The 22,545-nt window shown below is 41.7% G+C and overlaps 1 protein-coding gene across 3 annotated transcripts in view; it reads left to right on the forward strand.

Annotated features, from left to right (window-relative positions):
• The first annotated feature begins 285 nt into the window (after positions 1-285).
• lima1a (LIM domain and actin binding 1a) overlaps positions 286-22,545 on the forward strand; it is a 28,536-nt gene continuing 6,276 nt past the window's right edge. The window contains exons 1-5 of one of the 3 annotated variants that reach the window (XM_026154180.1): positions 286-330; positions 7,514-7,700; positions 9,882-9,927; positions 14,206-14,625; positions 22,410-22,467. In XM_026154180.1, coding sequence (XP_026009965.1) covers positions 7,576-7,700; positions 9,882-9,927; positions 14,206-14,625; positions 22,410-22,467 — 649 coding nt within the window. In that variant the 5' untranslated portion in view covers positions 286-330; positions 7,514-7,575. Of the gene's footprint in view, positions 331-587; positions 686-5,007; positions 5,121-7,513; positions 7,701-9,881; positions 9,928-14,205; positions 14,626-22,409; positions 22,468-22,545 lie in introns of those variants that run through there. The other 2 variants (XM_026154178.1, XM_026154179.1) reach the window with 2 other exon arrangements.

A 22,545-nucleotide genomic window follows, 5' to 3' on the forward strand; every position in this document is an offset into this window, starting at 1 on the left:
TCACACTTATATAAGTATGTAGGTAGGTTGCCAGGTATGTGGAATGACACAGCCATGCAGGCCATTCATGGTCTAAGGTGGAAATAGCTCGAAGTGTGTAATAGTGGTTTTCGTGTGCCATCTAGTGGCGAAGTAGGAACATTGCATAAATAATTAACATTACTGCCACCTGCTGGGCTAAACTATAAGTTTCGTGTTGTGATGATTAAAAAGAGAACTTTATTTTGAAAAGAATCACACAAACGACACTTCAGGTAGTGAACAAGGTAAACAAAGAAAGAAAAAGAAAAAGAAGAAGGCGCCTTTGTTCAAGTCTGCTGCTCATTTGAGGTATTAACAAGTTATGTTAATATTGTCTTTACATTAAGAGAGGTGTTGTGACTTAATTTAATCTTCTAAAAGTATTACAGCTACTGACTGTGTTCTTATTTTTCTTGCTATATTGTATATTTATTTATTTATCTTTCTGGTAATAACTTGTATTATTATTATTATTATTATTATAACCTCAGAACAGTTTGATCCAGATATCAGTCCGCTGTCTGGCGGAACGATACTATTCAGCCAATTAGCGCGGATGAAAACTGGGTTAATTGAAGCTTTGTTGCGCCTTTTGTGAAATGTGAGCGGTCCCTGAGGCTCAGGTGAGAGTGAGTTCCTGAAAAGAGTTCCCGTAGAATCTCAGGTGAGTGTGAGAAATTACAAAGAGAAAAAAAAAATAGTGCAGACGAAGCAAATGAGTCAGCAGGAAACGTGCGTAAACAGGACTGAAACACCGAGCTGCTTCATGTCCAGACAGACCTGTGAGTCAGTTTTCACCTGAGCTGTACCTGTTTCAAGGTCCTGGGAAGACAACCTGTCTTACCTAAGCTAACCAGCTGGTGTTGTGGGAAATGTTAGGTCGGGTCGACCAGGAGATTGGCTTATGTGGTTCTAGATATTATCTGCTGGATGTGAACCATATCCATAGCTCCTCGTGACACCAGGACACGTGACAGTGGAATTTAAAAATATTCTAGCTTCTGTACCTAACCCTAACTATCAGTTAATGATGATAATGAGATAAAAACACACATTCAGGATTTTTAAAATTGTGTGTCCTCCTTTTCATGTCAAATTGTCTTAAATCAGCTTCACCTGTCCAGTTAAAAATTAATAAACTCAAAAGAGCGATAGCAACACAAAACATTATTTCAGAGGTGATAAAATAAACTCAGAATAAACAAATCTATGGAAACAGATTTGTATCATATGAAATTGATATCAACATAAGATTTTGTGACAATCTGATTGCACCCAAACAGGGTTTTGTAAAGATGTTTCCTAATGTTTGGACTATAAAACAATGATCAATGTGATAAAGAACACAGTTTTTTTTTTTTGGAATAATAAACTGAAGCGAACATGTGGAAAATATTTCAGTTAGCTCGAATGTGGCGCAATTACAAAGCGCTGTCAGTTTGGTTTGATTTCTCGGCATAAATTGCATAAAAGGATATTTTCAGTCTCTACAAAGTTCCTCCAGAGCCAGTGAAACATCAGGCTGCTGTTTATGGTTTTTCTCATGTCATGAAAAAGGTTGTTTTAATGTGTAACATCTACTCGACTGTGGGGAGGGCTGCACCAGCAACCTTTTGTAAAGAAATAAAATCAACACTGAGCAGAATTGAGTTCAGGGTACTGGTGCAGACTTCACAGCAGTCCCAGTTTCTCATGTGACCCTGTGGGGAAAAATTGCCCTGCTAAGTCCTATTGAGGCTGTAGATATTATAACATGATGGGAAGGGGAGGTTTCTTCCTCCCTGAATGCAGCAATCTGAATAAAGCAGTAGTGACAGGAGGCTCATCGATGATCAGATCATCAGGATAAATGACAAACTGAAGCTGGATCAGACAGGATCCTCATCTGGGAGGACGTCTGTGTCTTGTGACGCGTTTAAACTGGTTTCTGATTAATAAAAGACGGCAGTCATCTTTTCTCTTTCCTAATGACACGCTGAGTCACAACACAGACGCTGATCTGTGCGATGGTTTCATATCTGAAGAGGAGTGTGTGTCTGCTGACACTGTGACATTTCTGTGATTGCGTCTGTGCTCAGTGAGGTAAAGGTATCGAGCGTTACTGAGCACAGACAGACTTAAATCTGCTCTGTGGGTCTGCTGTTGATAATTAGAGAGGCATTTTATCAGAAATGGCAATACGGTCCATGATGTTGTCTTTGGATCTCTTGTCTTGTCTGGCAAATGATTCAGAGTTTTAAGAACAATGTCTTTACGTAATTTTGTGTCGCATTAGTCTTACAAAATCTTTTATTGTGGAAAAACTTGTCAAAATTTTCTGGTATTAGCCAGGAGAAACAGTGCAGTTTCACTACAACGATTTGTGTTTGGGCATGAATTTTTCACTTTTTTTTTTTTCCTCACCTGGACGAGATATTTCTTCTGTCTGCTCCCATATGTACTGCATCATACCCATGTACACAAAGTTCATAATTTTCACTGTTAAATGATGAAAAAGTCTACATTTAGAGGTTGGAGAGATATGTTGTGATGCAATGTTTTTTCATGACTCTTCAATGTTTTGCATTGACGCTGGGATGGAAGAAAACATCAGTTTACGATGAGGTGTGTGGTTTTTGTGGTAAGATCCCAAAGACTGTCACTCTTTGTTTGCATGACCCTTCCAAGTTTACAACATCGAGTGGGAGTGACTTAACAAAGTCTGCAATGATTCAGGCTTAGTAACCTCACTGCAGGTGAGCCACGTGTTCTTTCCCGTATGGACGTTTTGGAAGTTTTTAAAAAGTGCTTTGATGTAATTTTATTTTTGTTGTTTAAATTATTACACCTTTCTTCTTAGCTCAGCTTCAGCTACTTCTGTCTAAAGCTTTCATCTCCCGGCCTTTCCCACATTTTCTTTGCTGACCTCTTTCTTTGAATAAGTACCTGCGCTTCCTCATTCTACCGCCAGGTCTTCTAGTCCTTTCGTCTTTCCAGTTTCTTGTCCGTATAATGTGATGTAAAGAAGTATCTAGGCAACTTGATAACCGAATACAGCATTGCAGGGAAGCCATAAAAATGGGTTAATTTTTAATTACCAGTTTGCCAGCAGCACAAACACCAGTTGCATGGGCATGTGTTAGTAATAATAAAGACTAAATGCTTTTCTTTTTAGCCCACATTTACCAAGAGCAGGGCTCCTCAACGTTTTGAGGACAGAGTAGCAATTTAAATACCCAACTTATGCATCATTTCTGTGTTGTGGTTGCTTTGCAGTTGTGATTTTGTGTGTGTGTGTGTGTGTGTGTGCATGTTTACAGTCTTATACCATTAGTGAGGTTTCATTTCTTCACAGCAGCTGTGTTTGTCAGTGTTGGGAAAGTTTAGTGAGTTACTGTAAGTAGAACAAGCTGGAGAGAAATGGATCTGTGGCTCTGCTCTGAGCTTCCTGGTGAAGAAAATTAAAAGTGGTAAATGATTGAATACACTCGAGGGCCTTCATTCGCCTGCAGGCTGGAGTTTATTTAGAGGTAAAATAGGAAAACTGACAGCGATCAATTGTTCTAAACGGATTTTGTTGAAGTGAGACTTCCCTGAAATAACTTCCTTATCTTCTTGTTTCATTGTTAGTGCTGTGAATTGAAAATGAAAGTTTGCGTGCATGTTAAAGTCATTATTATTCTATTGTTTTCTGTCTCAGCAGGTGAAAATCAAAGTAGCTTTGTAACCTTTTGAATTTCTCTAGAATCGTACATGCAGGAGTTGTTGGGAATTTCTAAGGTAAGACAAAGTCAGACCCACATCCGTCATGTGTTTGGGATTAGCCCCACTGTTAGGAAGTGACACTGATGGAGCTGGAAGTCTTTAGGGACACCACGAGGATGAAGTTTAATCATCCCAGAGGGCCTCTGTGTAATGTTCTACTCCCTAATAGGTCTCCTAATCACGTTTTTCAAACAAAGCTGGAAAACATTAGTTTAAAGGATGTCATGAATTCAGTGGAAATGTAAAGTAACGTGACAATCTTTGTTTATTGATCAATGCTCGATGAACTTTTTGTTGTAAACTTTAGAGAAGAAACAGATTATAAATTGGTTTACAATTGCAGATTAATCCATAATGAAAATGGTCGTCCAGTAATGGTTCCAATATACACCAAGTGTGCCAAAAAATTAACCCCTGCTGCAAAAAAAAGCAGTTGCAATCACCAATGGCAACAGTCTCCCTTAGTATTACCAAAACCCTAAAATATTCAAAAAACCATGTAGAGGAAGATGAAGAGCCCAAAGTCTTCACTCATTCAGGCTCCCTAAAGTTCTTTAAACCATCCTCTAGACCCGAAATTGCAGTTCCTCAAACGGCCACCAGAGGCTGGCTGCAGAAGTGAGTCAGCTTCCACAGACTGCTGTGTTAAAACCTCCAGATCTACAGAAGGAAGATTAAAGGCGTCTTCTGCCTTTTCCAGCCTCACTGCTGCTCTGTGCACAGCTCCTGTTTGTGTTCAAGCTTTAGTTATTTGTTATTGGTGTTGCTGCTTGGACTGACAGCTGGATGCAGACGCAGATCGTTTTCTTCCCAAACAACATTTCTACTCATGTTAGTTTGTTTTTCTTTCTCCTTTTCGTTTTATTATTTTGATGCATCTCTTCCTTTTTTTCATTCCATACTCCTTTTCCTCCTCGGTGAAGTCAGCGAGTAATGTGAATGAGTCACATCCTCTAATGTCTTGACCTTGTGAGAAAGTGGGCAGCCAGGAGTCACTCAGATTCCAGGAATCCAGTGTGGGAATCCCCCCCCCCTCCTCCTCCCCCTCCTCCCTCTAGCTTGTCTGCCTTGTCGTTCGACCCACAGCCTTGCTGGTTTCACATACCTTCAGTTTGCTTTATACTGCCATTGACACAGTGCTGTTGATCAGCAGGGGAGGGGAAGCTCATACCTGCCAGGTGGAAGTGAATCTTGCTTCTTATTGGCTGAGAGGAGTTAAATAGGAGTGGTTAGTCTCCTCCTACTTCCCTTTCTTTTCAAAAGCACGAATGAAAGCAGCTGGGAAGTGAAAAGAGAAGGAAATTTTCAAGCAGTGGGCTTCTGAAACAGCTGAGTCAAAACGCAGACAGTCACAGGTTGGTGGTTTTATTTTAAAACTTTTTTTGTTCTGAAGTTTTCTACAATTTCAGTGATTAGGAAGGAAAATGGCAGATTAAACTGTGTCAACTTTCTGTATCAAATTTAAAGGCGAGCATCACTGTGGTCTTTGTACTTGTGAAGTTTAAGGTCAGACATCTGGCCCCCCTCTTATTTTCACCTCAGTTTAACTCTGTTCTTTTTTTTGTTCTCAACTGTTTTTATTGCTAAAGTTCAGCTTTGCATGGGCCGCCTCTGTTTTACAAGCTGCTTTGTTTGTCATCTGGCAGCAGCAGTGGTGACCTGAAACGCTCTGGAGTCGCTATCGCCCCTCATTTGTATTTTAGCAGGGAGCGCTGTGATCACATGACGTGACTGCAGCATCAGGCTAGACTAAATCCAGTGGTTTAACATTTGACTGTTATCACCTCAGTAGGGTGGCGGGATGCTGCTTTTGGACTGTTTTGTTGGGTGTCTTTGAGTTTTCGAGTCACTGCTGGGCGAAACATGACATTTAAAGACATCATAATAAGGTCGACCCTGTTATTGTTGGGTCTACATTACAGTATAAAGCACCTTGAGGTGACTGTTGTTGTGATTTAGTGCTGTATAAATAAAATTGAATTAAATCAGGTTGATAGTCGCCCTCACTTTTCTGACTTTTTAATGTAGTGCTGTGGAATTGTTTCAGTGTATTCATTCAGAAGTCTAAATCGCCTCACACCAGACTGTGTCAAGGTTAGATCAGAGAATTATAATCAAAGTTACTGGAAATTCACTTAATCATCAATATTTTTTTTTTCTTTTGTCAGTTTAATAAAGCTCCTTTTTTTTTTTTTTTTTTTTTCATTACTGTTATTTTAATATTGACCAAAATCAATGTGATTGGTGGGTTTTTGCCATATTTAAGCTGCCCTACATTTATTCATTTCATTTATGTGACATTTTTTTTTTATTTTGGTTTAATTATTAATCTAATTATTTGTTAATATTAGCATAAGATCTGAATCATTGAATCATTAAATGTAGGAAAGTTCTTAGTTTATAATGACTGGGGAAATGAAACAAGTGATTCTAAATAAGAAGCAACAGGTGACTCATGTTTTGGTAATGATGTCACAAGTTTGATGGTTTGAACCTGAATGGGTTTTTGGATGATTGGAAACGATGCACGCTGTATCAGTATTATGGGATGGGCCAGGCATGACCCAAGCAGTCACTGCTGAATTCCGACAGGTTTTTAAGTCTAAGCTGATTTGGGAATGAAAATAATAATTACCCACATCCCATTGTTGCATCTTGGAGCACCTGCACCAGTTGTAGCAGCAGGAGGACAGTGATGGAGTCGCACTAACTCCTGTCTTCACTTATATAAATGCGTCTACAACTGAAAAGGGCCTTCAGTTTTCTTTCACTTGGAACTTGTAAAACAAATTTGGTATGAACATCTCGTGAATTTATGTATTTATACTGGTTCATAATGTGGTTTCGGGCAGGTTGTTTGTGTCTGTCTGTAAAGGTGGTACCATTTACCTCTAATTTCTTTTATAGTGAGTTGAGCCTAGTGTCCCTTAGTGTTTATATACAAATCCCAGGTTTCTTTGGGTGTTGCTTAACAGTTCCAGTTACACTCAACAGTGTTGCAGTAATGCACAAACCTTTCCTAATGTGGCAACATCCCACTATAGTCCACCTGTTGAGTGATGTAGAGACCCCCAAGGGGGCTGCGTCACCAGTCTCATTCTTTCATTCATCCAGAGCATGGATAGCTCTCTCGGATGACTGTTATTAGCGGTGAGGTGCTGTTACGGCTGCATGCAGTCACATGCCCACGGCCTTCAGGCTGTGATGTTGCAGAAGAGGCAAGCAGGTATAGACGTGTGTGTCTGTGTTTCCTGTGAAAGGGAGAGTGTGTACAAGAGGGTTTTTTTTTTTTTTTTTTTTTTTTTTTTTTTTTTTTTTTTTGTATTGTTTTTTGTCTGCTGGTAGTCGCCCCTGGCGTTCAGTCAGAGCAGGGAACAGATGGTCAATGGCTGTGTGACGCGGTCTATTGATTTTCTGACTCAGATGCAGAGGCCGCTCCGTGCTGCAGTGGTAACATGGACCAGCTGTGCAGTGTGACAAAATGTATTGATTCTGTGTGAAGTTTTACACATGAACAAACTGCTTCCCTTGATATAAAAGCCTGTATTTAAATGCTCAGACCCAGACTGTTTTTAGCACCATGAGATGAGTGTCATAAAAATTTGAATGCACAGGAAGGGTGTTCCTCGGAGCTTGATTTAGAGTGGCGAAAGGAAGCAAAGCTGGCACCAGACGACGCACTCGTTTGCCTTAGCTCAGTGTTTAATTGGCTGAAGGTGCTCCTTCTATTTGTGTCCCCTCCTCTCAGAGGTACGACTTGTGTTCCTGGAAAGCTGACAGGCAGACCGATCACTCAGACCTACAGCAAACATGGCCTCCGTTGCACCGTTCAGCCGCAGGCAGTGGGCATCCCAGTCGCTCAGGGTCACCGCCAAAGAGCTGTCAATCGTCTCTGCCCGGGGTAAAAACACCGCCATCGCAGAGCGCTTCTCCAAGTAAGTCCAACCTTAAGTTTAATAATTTACCAGCAGCCACTCAGCAGATCTGTCTTGACTTTTTACACTTCAGAGTTTTCTGCTCTCGTCATGAGCACAAATTAGGTCATAGGTTTCCTCTCAACGTTTTCTTGCCATTCAGCTTTTCTCAGTTTCCCGTTTTCTTGAAAGATGTGACTATCACATTGTCGACCTTTTACGAATTGCTCCAGTTTCACTCATCCTGTCTGGTTTTCAGACTTTACAGAGTAAAACAGGATCAGATCCTTTATGGAGGCCCCTCACCATTCGGGGCATCCCCCTTTACCGCATATCAAGTGACTAACTTGGAAAATGAGACAATGCACGGTAGTTGATCAACTTGACCACTAGGTGATAGTAGTAGTCTGTCAGTTGGTGGGGAATATGCAGGTTTTTGTGTTTTTCTTCCTGATTAACATTAATTGTGTATTTAACACTTATCCTTACTATGCACAAAAACAAACTTTTAAGCCATTGAACTCTGCAGCCCTCTCACATCTAAAGACAGGAGACCTTGCAGGGTCACTCTTTACGACAACCTCCTGAGATGGTTTTCCATCATGCTGCTGGTGTAAATTTACATGAAGAAAACTGCTGATCAGCTGAAATGGGAGAAGCTTTTGGTTAGAGCTGCCCTTTGTGTGTGCAGTGGGTCAAAAGAAAAAGAAGACACTGTAGACACAGATCAGATAAGGAAGTGAGTGCATTTACCAGTTGTTGACAATCTTCATGCGAATGAACTTCACTATTTGCAAGAGCCATGACGACAAAAATGAACATAATCAGGGGTTGGCAGGTAAATGAAACCTGAAATCTGCTCTGCAGCAGGCGGAGGAGACCCACTTGGGAATAAGTCCGACCACCTGCCTCGATTTGAAAGCAAAAGTTCATATTACATGAGCTATCATATTATCTTGGCAGCTGGAAATGAAGAATGTCATCCAAATTAAGTCTATGGTGGCATTATCATTTCTCCATAAATGTTTGCAGTGTCTCATTTTTTTTTCCTTACCAAGTAGGAGTGGAAAAAACAAACAAACCCACATAACCAGCAATGTAAAATCTAGTATTTAGGTTCTGTTAGCAAAACTTAAATATTCAGTGCAAGACTCAAGAGTCGGTCTTTAAAGCTGGCTGTTGTCCTCATTGATTAGATACAATGTCTCTTTTTGCTGTTGGCTCTGTGCAGAAACAGCCACATCTGGCTTATTAGTGTTAATGTTTCCTCAGCACAGCTGAGAGGCTTTGAGCCAAACTTAATTTGGACTCACTGTCCCAAACATGATTTTTGTCTCCGGGTAGAAACACCTGTGAAGGACAGCAGTGGTTCAGCTACGAACTGGCCGTGTTTGTTGTCAGTTTGGGGCTAAAATGTGTGGTGCAGCCAGTCTGAGGCTGAAGATCTGAAGCGTTGAACAATAAAAAGTGTCGACTGTGGAGAATTTTGTATTTTTCATACCACAGTTATTCATATTTGATGTTTTATTTGAACTTCAGCGAAATCCGCTGCCACTGTTTTCCCTGTTCTTGCCTGCTTGTCAACAAATCAACTTTCTCCTGACACACACAAGAAATGAGAAATTAAGCAGAACGAGTCACTTGTTAAAACTTGTAAACCTCTCAGCAGCAGACACATTAATATAAGACAGAGATTAAGGACCATAATTCCCTTTGTTTAACAGGGCAAATGATGAGAAGATGAAAATGATTAGTTTCACTAATTGTGTGATGATGTTTGCTCTGTTGAAAGGATTAGTTGTGGGTTATTAATTGATGGCTTATATTAATGTATACAAGTCACATACTTTTTGCTGCCATCCAGACTTGTAAATTCCTGCTGGTTATCTCAGAAACAAAACAGGAAATGAATCTTCAATCAATTAAAATACTTTATCTTAAATAAAACCTGGCCAATAAAATCTGTTTCACTCTGAAACAATGAATCCACTCCCTCTGTGTACTTTTTGCAAGACGACACGTGATGATGTTTTTCCAAACAGTTTTACTTTAACACATTAACTAATTTATTGTTTTTGGAGAGAAGCGGGAACATTTATTTATTTTTTCTAACGAATTTCCTGGGAAGCGGTTCTGCTTCTTCCTCACTGGGCCTCATCCTCTCAGTTATTGTTTATCTGAAGCAGTTTTTGTCCTCCACAGGTACCAGATGGCAGCAGAAGAGGGCAGCATAGAGAAGAAGAAAACGGTGCGTACATTCAAATTCACTCCTGTATGTCTGTGACGATTCGTTGCTTCCCAGCGGTGGAAGAAGTGTTTTCTATCATGGCCTCAATACTTGGCCTCAAGTTAAATTTCAGAATTAAAAACAAAGTGCTTCACCCTCTCCACCCTAGTAGTCCCTGCACCAGAACCACCAGTATCTATCATTAAAACACAGCCTGCTGCCATGTTTAGACCTGCTAATTAATGCTGCTGCTGCCGTTAACACAGACGCACAGAAGTCGAACTCCATTCAGTGAGTCCTGTATCCCAAACGTGCCACATTTTTTAATCTGAAAAGCTTCGACACTTTCTATTTTTAATTCACAGAGGGGAAAACTTCACCCATCAGCAGCATCTCATTCCCCATATTCATACGAGTATAAACTACTGCGTAGACCCACATGCTCTGCTGCATCATTTCTTAACATTTTCCCAAAAACTATGTGGACATGCACAGACCAAACCCTCGTTCTCTCTCAGAATTTGGAGTTCAGTGACCTCACTTGCTCTTTGTTTACTCCGTTTCTGTGTGGAAATCTCGACTGTAGTAATGTGACTCATTCTGAAAGCTGATTAAAAGCCTTATTAAGGGAACTCCAGCTGTCAGCTAATAACAGAGCAGTTGAAAGGATAATATTTGGCCTTTCAAATGCAGTGTTAAAATATAAACCCTAAACTGCTCTCAGTCTGGCGGAGACTCAAATAACTGCTTGGAGACGATAATCTTGGAAACATCTCCAGCATGCAGCAAGCTCCAGCAGTGAAATTATTCTGTTATTGCTTTGGGCATCAGCTGTTCTGCTGCACTGATAACAAGGAGCCTCCGTCACACCTGGTCAGCGTGGTGACTCGGGCCCTTTCCACACACGGGAAGCCTTTTCTACACTTTTGACCCCTTTGTTTCTTTTAAGTCATTGAAAATGAAGTAAAAAGTAAAAACCTTCTAAGTAACTCTGACATTTTTTTGTTCTTGCAGCATTAGAGGTGTATGTCTCTTTAGTGTAAGGGCATTTTCTGTAGTGGTGGATGTGAACCAAATATTGTTTCTGTTAATCTTATTATCTGCAGTTTGTACATGCTTTCTCACAAACGCACACGTGTTGTTGTTGTTGTAGTAGTAGCACCACACTGCCTGTCCAAACATCACTCACTTCTTCCCCTCTCAGCTGTCTTAGTTGGCCTGATAATATTTTCTTGCTCAGCTTTGATGCTGCTGTCGTCATGATTTGTCACTATATAAAGAAAATAGAATTAAACTAGGCTTCTGATTGGCCAACATTTCTGTAGAGTTGGTTAAATCATCACCTGTTGCTTTGTAATTTTTGTTTAGATGTGGATGGAGCTATTTTTCACAATGTATCCTTGTAGGTGGGATGTTTTTTTAGAAAGTAAAGTGGAAAACACAGATGTAACTGTGGACGTAGCTTCAGGTTAAACGGGCGGCTTTATACGCCGGTCACTCTTTGCTTTGAGTTTACTTCTTAACCAAATTAAAGGCTCATTAAATATCAAATCAGAGCCACTTTTTACAGCAGGTCTCAGTTACTGTGTATATCATGTGGGTTAGTTCTGCAAGACTTTGGTTTGAGCTACCTGGTCTTTTTTTTTTCTGTTTTTGTTTTAAAGTTCTTGTAAACAGTATCAGAAAAGTGGATCCAACTACATGGTCACTATGTTAGGGCCACGACTGTGAAACTGCTTTATAACTACGTGCAGCCAGAGGATTTATATAAGCAAAGTTTTCTTGTTGATCCTCATCAATACAAAGAAAACTCTGCTGCCTCTAAAACCTTAGACCCTCCTGTGCGATGAGGTCCAGAGAAGTGATCAGTCCGTAGGTGGTGGGTTTTGCTGATCTCCTCTCTCACACCTTCCTAACCCTGAAAACTTGAGCTTAAACCTGAAGTTGCCTTGTAAAGCCCAAACCCCGCCCCCTCTCCCTGGTATTTTCTACCAGGTTGCAAAACATCTCATCATTAAAGACAATCTTGCATTCCTTCCCCACGTCAAACTTCTCAGGGTGTCAAATCTGTTGTTGTTGTTCGTGTAAATGCTGAATGGCAGTTCTGTCGAATTTCTCTGGCAATCCCTCATTTCCTGAGAGGAAGACTGGAGCTAAAGGTGTTCCTATCAAATCCAATCTCTAAACTAAACATCAGATGTAGATACCAGCCCGGGAGGCTTATCAGGAGATTGGTATTTATCCAGGTTCAGGCTCTGTGCAGTTCTTTGTGAGAGTTTTTATTTTTTAAGGTTTCCACCTCCCTCCCCTTTACCTTTTTCACATTTCCTGTCTTTATTTTCCCTCCTTTCCCTCATCGACTGTCTGTTTCTGATTTTCTCTCCCTCCTTCCTTACCTCCCCGCCCCCTCACCCTTCGCCCCCTTCACTCCCTCTCCTTCCTTCCCTCCTTCCTTTCCTCTGTGTCATAGAAAGGGGGGGTGGGCTAGTTGCTTCATTCTGCTTCATTCTGATCACTTCTCAAGCCTCTCACATCTGGGACAGCCTGTAGCACTTCCAGCCGGTCAGCAGACACCAGCACACACACACTTTCACAGCATTTTCAACCGGACAGCCAGGTCGTCTGCCTCACACTCAGGTTTTTGACACACACACACACACACAAAAGGAAAAAAGTTTTTCTAGCTTTCTTTTCAGCTCCAGGTTTATAGATGCGCATGCAGAGCAACTCACGGCTCTTTTGTCTTTCATGCAGGACTTCCTGTTTCCTTTTCATGTCTTTTCCTTTTGTTACCTAGCTCAGACTGTGCACACTCTGCTTGCAAGAATGCGAACATGTAGTTTAATGTCAGTGCAGATGCTGTTTGATTTAGTTTAAATGTTTTTAGCGTCATTCAGAAAGCGGAGAGTCAAAGTGGCGTGTGTCCAGCATTGATGGAATTTATTGACTAAACTAAAAACAGACTGAGAGCAGCTAGCATCCCTCAGTGGGAGTCTCCTCTGCCAGAGCCTCAGAAATTGTGAGTCATCATAGTTTGTTGTGTGATTGTTTGTGTGGTTGGCAGTAAAAATGAGGGTTATCTTCTCTGTGGTCTCTGCTGTGTTTGAATTCTTCACCCAGCAACCTTTTCATCTCATTGCATCTGCACGATACACAAAACTAGAGCTGGTTAACTCTCAAAGTTAACCAGCAAGGCATGGATGGGAGGTTTTGTGAAATGTATGCATGCAGACTTTAATTAGATTGCATTGTAATGTTTTGCAGTGAACCATGGAGTATTAAGATTTCCTGCTGCAGAAGCCTGAAGGCAGATACTTGGTGCCCAAAGTGACGATAAAAACGTCTGAAATGACAGATAAGAGCTGGACTAACTCGTGTTTAGAACAACCGTCATAGATAAACGAGGCATCTGAGTCTTAAATGACCAAAACAACAGAAAGTCCAGCAGAGTGTGTGCAGGACATGTTTTACAGTTCTCCGGGTCAGTCCCAGGTTCTTGTAGTTCTTGTATCTCTTCATTCTCGTGCATTAAAGTCCAGCTCATTGGGTGATTTATTTACTGAGTGGAAACATTTTTACTGCTAATTCATTTTTAAGCAGACACTCAACAGGTTTTCTGATTCAAGATTCTTAACATATAGAGTCTATATTTGTTTTTGTGACATTTTTCAGTAAATAATATAAATTAATAGACTTTTTATGCTTAAATCAGTTTTTTAGGCTCTTGTGACCTGGAGGCTTAAAGCCAAACTCGTCAGGTGATTTAACAGTTGATTAATTTGCACAAACATCAGACGTATTCTAGCGTGTACTCCCTCTAAAAATGTGATGCTACACTTGTTTTGAATGGTTATCTGGACAAAAATTACACTTGAAGCTTACCATCAGATGACTTTTTTTTCCCCAGGACTTTCTTACAATAACAGAAAACTGCACTTGCACTGCAGCGCATTACAGACTTGTGCATCTGACCCACATCGAGTTGTCTTTTCAGATATGAATCTTTTCTTGTTTCCTGACACACAAACAAAATATGACAGCAGAAAGGTTTTGGATGTATAATCAGAAATGCTCTGTATTGTTTGGAAATATGTTTCAGTCTTTGCATATCCAATATTTTTATGTCCATATCTTGTTTTGTTTTTTGAGGATGGGAGGAAAATGAACCTAGATGGTGTTAATTAAATTGACATTGCGATAAAGAGTCTTAAGATTTATTGAAACTAACAGTTATAAAACTGTTTCACCTTTGATGCTACAGAGGTAAAAAATTTAACCGAGTGACTGTTTCCTGTTCAGGTTGTGGAAGCTCTACCCTCGACACTGTGTGGCGGGAACCTGAGTGCTTTAAAGAAACGCTGGGAGCAGCAGCAACAGCAGGAACCGCCGTCCATCCAGAGATCCCAATCTCAGGCCCCTCTGACTCCAGTCAGCACGTTACCAGGCTCCAGATCGGCACCTTCATCCCAAATCAAGCTTCAGCAAGACTCCCTAAAAACTACAGTACTCTCACAGGACCAGGATACAGAGATCCAGGTTCACAGAGTAACCAGAGAGACCAGCCAGGACATGACGGACATGGAGGCGAAGCCCAGCAGAGATTCAGAGGAGCAGGAGGGAGCGGCGGCATCGGCAGCTGAAGTGCCCGAGTGCGAGAAGCCCAGCATCCCCCTCAACAGCCTCAAGATGATGTTCGAGAAAGGAGAAAGCCCAGAAAAGGCAAGTACTGCTTCTCTGTGAGTTTGTCCTCATTTCAACTTTTAGGCGTTTCTGTTTCAGTGAAATATATTTTTATTTTCAGTCTTAATATAGAAACTTTGTAAGTAGAGTAAGCTGTGGAATAAAATCTTCATGAGTACCTAGTTCAGCTTCGTGTGCCTTCCTCTGATGAAGCATCATACATTAAAATGAATCAGAAATTGAGAAGATAAGTTAGTAGTCTGGGCTTCCTAAAACTGTCCACTTGTTCTCAAAGAAGTCAGATCCCCCCCAGTGCCGTCATGCTGATAGTCACATGGTGTAGCCCCACTTCACATCCTCCTCCTTTAAAAGAAACACACACTCTCAGCTGACTCGCACATTTCTCTCTGCAAAGATCCCTGAGAGATCTCTGCTTCGTGCTCCCCGAGGCAGCTAATTGTTGTTTGTGGAGCATAAAAGTCGAGGAATTTGACGTCCAGTCATGCATCAGCTCAAGGCGTGTAAAATGAAAAGTGCTCGTACTCCAAAGTGTGGCACATTAACAAGAGCCACGCTGTTTCCTCAATAGAGAGCGACCATTTTATGACGAGCCACTGTGAGGCTTTCAGAGGTGGACTGATGAGTCCGAACTCGATGTGCTTTACAAATTTAAATTTGGGGTTTAGCCTTTAACTACCGTGACCTCCCAGTTATGTAAATGTAAAAATACTGAAATAAACATGACCACTTATAAATACACCAGCAATAATAAAAGTAATAGTTAGAAATTCTAAAATACAAATACTAAAAAAGACAAAAAACGGTTAAAATAATAAAAATACTAATATAACAAAAACACTTCTAGTTAAAGGGCTCATTACAAACTGGAACAGTAATTAAAAATGTGGTGATTAGACACTAAATATGGAAAAAAAACTTCATATGTGTGAGCTAATGAGTGCTTTAATAGTGGTGAGTTAAATATTTAAGACATGACCACATAATATTTATTAATAAAGATGTGGAAATGAAAGCATGTATGACCTTCTCAAGAACGCCACTAGAAAGGGAGGAAAAAATTCATTTAGACACTGTATGATTAAACGGCTTACTTGGAAATAAAAGCTGTGTCCAGCTCCCGGGGGGGCAAATACACCAGGACATAGGAAATTTTGAGACATCTGGCTCTAAATATCAGAGAGATGAGATAAGATTTGATTTAGATTACTGGGAAAATAAGTGAGTCATCAGCATAACAATAAAATGGGCGTTAATAATGGGACCCAGTGAAAGACGTGTGCTCTGCAGTTCTTCTCAGTCCTACAAAATCAACAACTCCACTTACTGTTGATTCACTTTCACTCAGTTTTGACAGAGGTTCAATTTTTCTATTATTAAATTTGATTGTTTGATGTTTGTGGTGCTCAGTGGGAAGAAGACCTCAGTATTTAAAAATGTTACAAATGTATAAATTGTCATTAGGCCAGAAAGGATAAACTGTTGACAAAAAGGTGAAAATGGTGAATTTTTTGGCTTTCTTTGGTTTATTTCTTGTCATCTTGGTTACCCCAAGAGGCTTGGTTCTTCCCGAGGTTTCTTCCAGTTTTTCCTTCCCTTTATCTCCATGTGTTTGCTCTTTTTTTTTTTTTCTCTCTCAAGTTTCAGCTTTCGTGTTCATGCTGCTCCCAATGTTTGGAGGAGCGGGTGGACGGCTCAGTTTTCAGCTGATGCTAACATGCTTTAAAGCAGCGGTCCCCAAACTGCTTATGTCCGACAATATTTTCACAGACTGGTCTTTAAGGTGTCGCGGATAAATACAACAAATTAAAACCAGTACCGGTACCAAAAAAACGAAGATTTATTTCAAACACACGGGAAAAGATCCAGGGAAACAGAGTTGACGATAAAAACGATAAAAAAAAAAAGATTAAAAACCATAAATTTCATACCCGAGCCTCAACTCTCGCGGCCTGGTACCTAACGATTCATGCACTGGTACCAGTCCGAGGCCCGGTGTTAGGGACCGCTGCTTTAAGGTGCTTCCATATACTGATTCTAATTCTGTTGTGAAATTGGACATTTTATAATGTAGGTCAGTGGGGATGAACTCCACCTTCAAGTGGCAATTTGAGGAAGTGCAGCTTTGGTTTTCAGTCCAGGAAGAGACTGAAAATACATTAATACAAATTAATGGCACCTGGATATTAAGGTCTTAATGTGGCACAGAGGAGGAAGATGCACAGATAATGCTGAGCAGGATTGACTCTCTCAGTTTTGGCTTAAGAGTCTGATTCTTCATGGAAACTTTTTTTTTTTTTTTTTTTTTTTTAACAAAGGACAAAGAAGGGGTTGTAAGGAAACATGGGATGAAGAAACGTGCAGTAAAACGTGGCGTTTAAACAAAGACATCCGCCACTCTCCTCTCCACACCCGCCTCCTATGTGGGCTTTTAAAAAGTGAGATGAAGGAGCACTCTGGGGAGCTGGAGGGAAGGAGTCTTTTTATTGCTCGCTGCATAGTTGTCCTTCCAAAGGAGGGCTTGTTTGGGGAAATCCTCGAGCTGAAATACAGGATCTATACAGTTCTGTAGACACAGTGTCCGGGGCTTGTACAATAGGCTCCACTGTAGGGCCGAGGCGGGCTCTCTGCTTCTTTGTTGAGCTCCCCTTCACGGGGCAGATGATGTCATGGTGCAGCAGGCTGGCAGACTCATGACTGCAGACAGCTGATCTGCACTCTGAGCCTCGTCAGACAGTCTCCCCCCAAGGCCGTCAAAGCTCTCCGCCTCCCCTCTCCACCTCATCAATCACCCTTGTGCTCCACTCTCTGCTCCTCAGCTCCACCTCGCCCCTGTTTTCTCTCTTAACCCTCACTGCCACCCATCAAAGACCTCCACCCTTCTTTTCTTTGAAGTCATGTTATCTCGGATGGCAATTCCTTTGAGGTGAATGGTCTAATACCCCTAATGTCCCCTGGCTTTTTCTCGCACTGTCATGAGCATTTTCATAACAACTACTGAATATATTTGGTATGAAATCATGGACTGATATCAGCAATCACTAAAGCTTTGACCAAAATGTGTTCTCCGGACACCAAAATGTCAGTTTTGCACTTAAGCATTCAAGTCCAGGTCAAAATCATCATAATCTCTCCTTTTACAGTCTTAAAAGTGTTACTTTTATTTTTATTTTTTTAAGTACATATATTATAAATTTCCACTGTGTGCTGACTGGCGCTGACATAGGAAAAGTGTAAAAGCAACAAAAACTTGGCTGTTCGGCCAAGCATGACGTGTGGTGTATTTTCCACAGAAAGTGTTTCAAACAAGCAGCAAAATGAGTAATCCCAATGCTCCTGGACTCGGAAAGTCCCCAAGTGATAAGACGGCTTATATTGGCAAGTTTGGATTCATACCGGATAAATTTCAGATCATTATGGAGATGCTAAGCGCTCTTTATCTTGGACCTAACTTTCCTTTGGTTTGTTTTTAGTACTGCTATACTATTAGCTGAAATTTGATGTTGTGATGTTTGCACATGAGGTGGTCCTCAGCGAAAATTAGTATTTAGTACTTTTTCTGCGTAAATTGATGCACGATAAGTTTGTTTTTGCAAATATGGTATTGTCTGCCAATCAATCGACTCCTTCATTCTGCATGCTGAAGTTTTCTTGGAGTTGCCCCTTATGAATCGGTGTGAGTGGATGTTTGAACACATGGGCGTAGATAAAACCGTGTGCTTTAAGTGCTTAACTCTATAAGTACCACTCCATTTACCAGTAAATGAGTCTGAATTTAATTAAAACCTGATGCATGTCCTAGCATTCTGCTAATGCAGGCTGATTTTTGTAGAAATTGTCTGCTGCTGCTTGCTTTATGCCTCATATCAAAGGGGTGGGGATGCCTAATAATAAAATGGAAAAAACCTCTGCATTTGTCCAACTGTGGACACACATTAGCAAAAAATATCACCATCGTGTGAATTACTGGGAGTCCTAGATGGTGTGACAGACAGACGTAGCTTTGGGATCTGACAAATGAAGCCAGTGTGGAATTGCTTTCATTATTTTTATTTAACCCCCGTAAATATTTTCCTGATGATTTTATGGGCTCGGTCACTAGTTTTGAGTCTGAGATTTAATTAGCCAATATGTGACATCACGGTGTTTCCGCCTATTTTTTTTTATACCATCTTTAGTAACAGAATCGATATTCACTACCTATAATTTGGGGGATATTTAGGAAGATTTACTCAAACAAAATCTACTTTCTCCAGCCTCATCGTCGTCTGTGTGACGCACGTTAGCATCATCACTGTGAGCATGCTCACATTGGCCTCTCTGAGCTAAAAGCTAAACGCACTAACAGATCGGTAAAGAGTTTGTCTGCGTTTATTCCTCCAGCTCTTATCTAAACACCCCCCTCTACATCCACTCCCCTCTCTGGGCCGACTCGATGCACTCTGAAATTAATTGACCCTCACCCCTCCTCCCTCCCACACAGCCCAGCTCAGCCCCAGCCTCCCTATCCTCCCTGAGTCACCTCCCTGAGTCACCCCCCCTTACTGCACCAGCTGCTGCTTCTCCGCCTCCCTCCTGCCCCACATTGCTCCTCTCTGTAGGCCCAAAGCTTTATTCTGATGCTGGGGGGCCGTGAAACACTTAAACAAGAAAAAAAAGAAAAGAAAGAAAGACCATCTGTAAAACCACGGCACACTCCCGTCATCATCCCCACCTTCATCCGACCACACCCCTCTTTGAGCAGCACCCCCTAGGAACACCTGCTCCTTGTCGCCTCGAATATTCCCACCCACCCTGCCCTTCATCCTCCTCCCCCTCCCCTAAAGCCATCTCCAGAGGGTCCTACCCCACATCTCCCCTGCGATAAGCCACAGTCTGTGCCTCCCCGCTCTGGAGCTGCAGGTCTTGCCGGTGCTGGATTCAAACACACGATCAAACTCCGTGAGAACCGCCTTCCCCTCGGTCTCGCCGCCGACTCCTCATCCTCTGTGGCTTTTTTGTCCTCCCTCTTCATTTGTCTTCGCGAGAGGTAGCTATGACATATGGTGTTTGTGGCTTTCTTTGTTTGGCTCTGAGACAGTCTCCACTTTTACTTTCCCTGCTTGTTATTTTATTGACTTCTGTGTTGGACGAGGATGTTTGCGCAGCAGCTGAAAGGGGCCTTTTAAGGCTTCTCAGAGTCCACTTTATGGACTTTATCAGTAGCTCCTTTCAACTGTGTCAGCTCACTTTAAAAACAGTGTTATTGTGTGGCTTGAACTGGGTATATTAACACCTTTAAAGGGTGTTAACTGATGCCGCAGGTGCCTTCCTGCTCTTTGTTTGGGTAAGTCTTAGTGTAAGAAGAAGTCGTTGTCTCTGGTAGACTCTGGTGTGTGTGAGGTGGGGTCATGAGGGGAACTGAAGCTCGCTCGGTCTGTCTGTTTAGGAGCTTTAATAGTATCAGGATTAGCATCAGATTCTTTGTCTGGCCCACTGATCCAGCCTTTCGAGACACAACCTGGCCTCGTATGCTTGTTTACATGCCACTCAACCCCTCATGCACACACATGCATGCAAACCAGTCTCGGACCCCCCTCCTCCTCATCCTCCCCTTCATCCACAAAGCTGCACCTCCGGTCTGTGGAAGCTAATCCACCCGGGGGAATAGATCCATTCTTATGAAGATGACTGTTTCCTTTGTTGTGATTCGTTTCTGTTCTTAACGCCCCGCTTAGGGCCTGAGTGTTGGTGTGTTTTCCTGTTCACAGCAGATGATTCAGTTCTTTCTTAACCATAATGTGCATTATTAATTATTGAACTCACTCCTGACTCAGACTTTCAGATTTGCCCCTTACCCGCCCTCAGATTACATCATCTGTGATGATCTGGTTGTCACTGCTCAGTTTTTAAAGGGGTAGAGGTTAAGCCTAGAGGTGCGAGCTTTGGAAATCCTGCTTCTTTAAGCTGTTATAATCTTTTTTTTTTTTTTATTAGAGTCATGTGAGTTATTCAATGTGAAGAGAATTATCTGATTTTGCAGTTTCTCTCATTTTGCTGGAGGATTTAACACCTTTCCTATCACCTTTTGCTGAACTCTCACCACTTTTTTGTAATTGTGACATTCTCTGGCACCATTTAGTGAGCAGCAGTTGAACATTGTGAAGGTTTTCCCACAAAGAGGGAACACGAAAGTTTAAAGGATGAGGCTGGACTTTCCCAGTGCAACACTTTTTTTTTTTTTTTTTTTTTCCCCTCTCTCTCAAAAGTAGTGAGTTTGTGGACGCTGTCTCCACTTTCATTTACTTTAGACAGGGTGGACATTTGCACTGAGTTGACCTCAAAAATGAAATTTTCTTATGTGTTTAATGTAAACATCCATCTGGGTCCACGTCACAGGGCCGTAGTCTGAGCAGAGATGCTCAGGCTTCCCGCAGGTAGCACAGTAAGGTATTCCCAAGCCAACTAAAAGACTAAGTTTCTCAAGCATGTTATGTGTGCGCTCCGGGGTTTCATCCAAGGTGTGCATGCCAGAGATGCCTCACCTGGAAGTTGTCCAGGAGACATCCTAATGAGAATGAGAATCACCTGAGCCTCATTTCAGTGTGGAGGAGTAGCAGCGTTACTAAGCCTTCCTGAACGACTGAGCTCTTCACCTTATCTCTAAGACTGAACCCAGACGACCTTCAAAGAAAGATCATTTCCACCACTTGTCAGCGATCTTTCCTTCTACACCCAGTTCGAGGCCATAGATGGTGGGAAAGAAATCGACTGGTAACTCGAAGCGTCACTTCCACGTTCAGCTCTCTTCACCAAAACGGATCACTGCAGACGCTGCACCAACATATAAAAAGTCTTTGAAGACCAAAAACTCTCCAGTGTGTAGTTTAAGGAACGCATCTGTCATATCAGGCGTTTAGCACTTTGTTCTAAAACATCTTTACACAAACACAGGTTCACGGTCAGTCTAACTGAAAACTTGTTCTTGTCTTTTCAAAATACGTACAGTTCCCACTCACTGACTCTGTGGCACATAACAGATAAGATGTACAGATAATGCTCGTTGGAGGTTTGAACGCTTGTTAAATAAATTCTTCTTTCACCTTCATGCATTTATTTTTTTAGAGAAGATAAAGTGGAAATGCATAATGTGTTACACAAATGAGGTTTAACTTGTCTCAAACATACTTTCATCCAGTTTTTTCCATGATGTAAGGCCACTCTGCCTCAGCTTTATGTTGTGAAATGTTCCTGAGCTCGACTTGCCGAAGCCTGCAGAGCTCCGAGCCTGTCAGGACTCGGGCCGAAGCCAAAATCCTCCCCGTGGCCCCTGCAGCCTAAAGGCTAAATGTGCTGTGCCGCTGTTTGTCCCGTTGCGTAAGCCGTACCTTAAATGGCATGAGACGGATGATTTTGTGCCCTGAAGTTTGGGGGAGATGTCCGACTGGGGAATTCCCCACGTTCTGGGCAGATGCTCCTTTGTTATAAAGCAGCAGGTGTTCTTTTCTGCCCTGCAGCAGAGAGGTGATCGGTTTGTTTTCTGGCTGGTGGCTGAGGACAGACGGGGTGTCTTGTCTCAGACACTGAGCTCATAAGGGGATTAAAGTGGTTTGGACTGCACAAACACTGTGCCGCTCTTGACCTCTGTGATTCTCTTACCTTTGCATTTCCTCGGTCTCTCTTTGATCTTTCTGATGGCCGGGCTTTAGCTTGCAGCCTGTTGGCTCTACCAGGTGAAACATGTGAGCATCAAAGGACTGCATGTGTTTTCATCTCTTTGCCTTATGTCGGTTTGTTTTCTTCATCTGTCTGTTTTTGCGTTGCAGGCATCCAGAGAGCAGACAGGCCGAGGAAACACTGGCAGCATGGACCAACTACTAGGAGGTACATGCTTCTCTTTAATGTGCTTTCAGGGTTTTTAGGGGGCAGTTTGTTTGAGAGGTGATCAACAACACACACCAA

This window comes from Astatotilapia calliptera, chromosome 20, assembly GCF_900246225.1.
Source record: "Astatotilapia calliptera chromosome 20, fAstCal1.2, whole genome shotgun sequence".
NCBI classification, from domain to species: domain Eukaryota; kingdom Metazoa; phylum Chordata; class Actinopteri; order Cichliformes; family Cichlidae; genus Astatotilapia; species Astatotilapia calliptera.